The 4370-nt window shown below is 33.2% G+C and overlaps 1 protein-coding gene across 1 annotated transcript in view; it reads left to right on the top strand.

Moving 5' to 3' along the window:
- The window catches only part of mcoln3b (mucolipin TRP cation channel 3b), a gene marked incomplete at its 3' end in the record, with an annotated part of 19278 nt that overhangs the window by 6580 nt on the left and 8328 nt on the right, over positions 1–4370 (top strand). Inside the window, exons 9-11 of the mRNA XM_016553196.1 lie at positions 2133–2245; positions 2931–3080; positions 4051–4152. Coding sequence (XP_016408682.1) covers positions 2133–2245; positions 2931–3080; positions 4051–4152 — 365 coding nt within the window. The remainder of the gene's footprint in view (positions 1–2132; positions 2246–2930; positions 3081–4050; positions 4153–4370) is intronic.

Here is a 4370-nt window from a genome sequence, read left to right as displayed (position 1 = left end):
ATTTAAAATAGCTGTTTTCTATGTGAATATCTGTTAAAATGTAATTTATTTCTGTGATGTGCAGCTGAATTTTCAGCATCATTACTCCAGTCTTCAGTGTCACATGATCTTCAGAAATCATAATAATATGCTGATTTGCTGCTCAAGAAACATTTCTGATTATTATCAATGTTGAAAACAGTTGTGCTGCCCAATATTTTTTTGGAAACTGAGATACATTTTATTTTTCAGGATTCACAGATGAATAGAAAGTTCAAAAGAACAGCATTTATTTGAAATAGAGATCTTTTGAAACATTGTAAATGTCTTTACTGCCACTTCCAATCAATTTAATGCATCCTTGATATAATTTTTTTATTATTATTATTCTTGAGCAGCATATTAGAGTGATTTCTGAAGGATCATGTGACGCTGAAGACTGGAGTAATGATGCTGAAAATTCAGCTTTGATCACAGGAATAAATTGCATTTTAATATATATTCACACAGAAAACAGCTAATTTAAATTGCAATAATATTTCACAATATTTTACTGTATTTTTGATCGAAAAAATGCAGCCTTGGTGAGCAGAAGAGGCTTCTTTTAGAAACATCAAACCTTACAGACCCCAAGCTTCTGACTGGTAGTGTCAGATAAAGTGACAGGCAAAAGTCAAAGATAAAGCTATAAATTATTTATTTCCATGAGCAGATCACCTTTGACAACAAGGCCCACAGCGGTAGAATCACGATCGACCTGGACAATGACGTGCACATCTATGAATGCAGAGACTGGAGTGTGACTGGAGCATGTGAGTGTTTCTCATGAGTCCCTCTAAGAGTCATTTCTGTTGTGCAAAACCCTTAATCTTTTACTTTTAATAAATGAGTATGCGTGTTGTCATTTAAGGAAGTATTTCTATAAACCGTTCTATAGCAGACTTGCAGAAATGTGCTTCGGTCAAGATGCTTCTGCTTTAATAATCATGACTTGATTTACATAATGACAAGAAAATGAACAGGATGGAAAGAGTTAAAGAGCTTGTGATTTAACGTGACAAAAATTAACATTCGCTCCAACCGAACAAGTGTAATGAAAAATGTATTTGATTGTGATCAGAAATCTGACTAATAGCATTGTGATCTTAATGCAAGACAGCACAGGTGAATAGTGTAAAAAATTTAACAAATAAATATCATCTACTTCTCCAGCTGATTGATTATTTTAAGAATTGCAAAAAAAATTTTTATTACAAGTTTTCTGAAATGTTATGTTTAAATAAATATGCAAACGAGGCATTTTTTTATTAAATATTCACTAAACTGCATAAAATTCCAGAAGATAAATCTGAACATCGGTTAAAGCCAGGTTCTAAATTCTTGTTTGATTTTGTTGACGTATTAGAGTTAAAGGTTTTTACAGAAGGGAATTTGGATTTCTCTTTTTATCACTCCATAAATAAGAAAATACTGTCAACAGCCAGAAAAATACATTTTCACAATGTTTTTAGGAATAAAATATTATATAAATCATTGTGAATGATATATGAACAAACCCCTCAGTAAAATCCTTCAGAATATAGAGAGGAATAAAACTGTAAAGTTTGGTGTATGTAAGTGCTGCTGAAGTGGAGAAAAAACCTTTAAAGATATGTATTGTAATTGAAATCTACAGATGCAAATAGATAAAGTGTAAAAAGAAAACCAGATGAATGATACATGAACAAAACCTTCAGTAAAACCCTTCATAATATAGAGAGGAATAAAACTGTAAAGTTTGGTGTATGTAAGTGCTGCTGAAGTGGAGAAAAACCTTTAAACATATGTATTGTAATTGAAATGTACAAACGCAGATAGATAAAGTGCAATAAAATAAACACTTAAATGTAAACATAAATATACATTTATTCATTTAGACAAAAATGTATATTTAGATGATAAATGAACTTTTCCACGACATTCTAATTTATTGAGATGCACCTGTATATTTAGGATGCATGTCTAAAAGAAGACATGTTATGAAAAGCCAAATAGCCCAACATGACATAACTGGCCAGTGCATGAGAAAAAAAGGTTTTCCTTGTAGTCACTTGTCTTAAAAAAGATTCACTGAAAATTGACATGAAGCATTCATGAATGTTTTTTTTCTGTAGCCCCGAGGAGCATGTACGTGCTGGTTCTGTTTGACGTGATGGTCATTCTGATTCTCGTGCTGTCGCTGCTGCTCTGCATGCGCTCGGTCAAAGCTGGAGTTCAGCTGCAGTTTGTGAGTTCATGTGTGCTGTGCTGTGCTCGTTGGTTTGGTGATGTTTGTGCAATTAATGATTTAGATGAAAAAAAAAAAAACTTGTTTCACTGTTGCACACAAAAAAACCTGTTGGAATGTCTGAGCTGCTGTTTTCAATACAATGAAAGTGGAAGGGGATTTATACGGTCAAGTTCCAAAACAAGCTATAAAAGTTTATATTCCTAGTCCTCTGAAGTCATGTGATGTTTTCTGTGAGTAGCTTTGAATATAAGGCACACTGAAAAAAAAATATTGAGGCCTAAAGTTAAGATTTAGGCTATGTATTTGAATTGCATTTAGAGTTTCCATGCATTTGGGTTACACAGTTTTAACAGAAACTAATACATTTAATGTGACGCATGTTTGTCAGTCATACATAAATGAAACAGGTCAGATTTCTCTAGTAGTACTAATAAACTGAATATGTTTTAAATACACAATAACCTGCTTTATATATTTATCATCATTAAATCCCGTTTGTTTCAATCATTTTGACTAATTGAATATTGCTTGTTCCACGACTAGCCATATTATGACCTTGTTCATACTTGTTAACTAAATAAATATAATTGTTTTCATAATTAACGTATTTATGTGGATTCTAAGTCATTTGAATAAATGCATTTTGAAAATCTGATTGTTTTTATGTCGATCCATTCTGCAGGAATATAGAGAATTCTTCTCCATTCGTTATGGCAAACGCGTGTCCTTCTCCGACCGCATGGAGTTCATTAACGGCTGGTACATCCTCATCATCGTTAGTGACGTTCTGACCATCACAGGCTCTCTGCTGAAGATCATCATCCAGCTGAAGGTGAGAGTGAAATCAGCAGATTATTGCTGTGTAAAAGTTTGGAACATCACAGAACTGTAATATGGGAATTATAGTCATAATTGATCACATATCATTTTTTCTAGTTAAATAAACATGTGTAAACATGTAGATACAATGTCAGTTAATGCCCTCTGTTGGTCATGTATCTGTGTATACACAACCATCCAACAGTTTGTAGTCTATAAGATTTTTTAATGTTTTCAAAAGAAGTCTCCTCTGCTCACCAGGGCTGCATTTATTTAATCAAAAATACAGTAAAATTGTGAAATATTTTTACTATTTAAAATAGCTGTTTTCTATGTGAATATATGTGAAACTGTAATTTATTTCTGTGATGCGCAGCTGAATTTTCAGCATCATTACTCCAGTCTTCAGTGTCACATGATCTTCAGAAATCATTCTAATATGCTGATTTGCTGCTCAAGAAACATTTCTGATTATTATCAATGTCGAAAACAGTTGTGCTGCCCAATATTTTGTGGAAACTGTGATACTTTTTATTTTTCAGGATTCACAGATGAATAGAAAGTTCAAAAGAACAGCATTTATTTGAAACAGAAACCCTTTGTAACATTATAAATGTCTTTACTGCCACTTCCAATCAATTTAATGCATCCTTGATAAATAATTTTGTGTGTTCTTGCCAAAAATCATTATTTTTTCAAAAAATGATCTTACTCACCCCAAATGTTTGAATGGTAGTGTATCCGTATAATATTAATATGTCATATAGAATATTTATAAAATACAGTTTTGTTGTAATAGTTAAAATCAAATAGACATTAAGAAATAGTCACAATATTTGAAAATAATACATAAGCAGTCTGAAGATTTGGCTTCTAAGATTTGCTAAAGGCATCAGTCCTGCTATGGCTGATTTTAGGTCAGTGAAATGACTCTTTTATGGTGTTTGTGTCAGTTGTTGGGCTCTGTCTCTGTGGTCTTTCAGGCCGTGGCGAGTTACGATCTGTGCAGTATCCTGCTAGGCACCGGAACCATGCTAGTCTGGATCGGCGTCTTACGCTACATGGGCTACTTCAAAAAATACAACGTACGACAACGTTCTCACTAATCACATCTGAGTCCAGCAGGAGCGAGTTACACATGCTTCTACAACATGAGCTCTGACATCCATCATTTGATTGCGTATTATATGTGACCCTGGACAACAAAACCAGTCATAAGGGCCAATTTTTTTAAATTGAGTTTTATACAGCATCTGAAAGCTGCTTTCCATTGGTGTATGGTTTGTTAGGATCGGACAATATT

This window comes from Sinocyclocheilus rhinocerous, unplaced genomic scaffold (assembly GCF_001515625.1).
Source record: "Sinocyclocheilus rhinocerous isolate Xijiao unplaced genomic scaffold, SAMN03320098_v1.1 scaffold1848, whole genome shotgun sequence".
Taxonomy (NCBI): domain Eukaryota; kingdom Metazoa; phylum Chordata; class Actinopteri; order Cypriniformes; family Cyprinidae; genus Sinocyclocheilus; species Sinocyclocheilus rhinocerous.
This window is presented reverse-complemented; position numbering and strand designations above follow the sequence as displayed.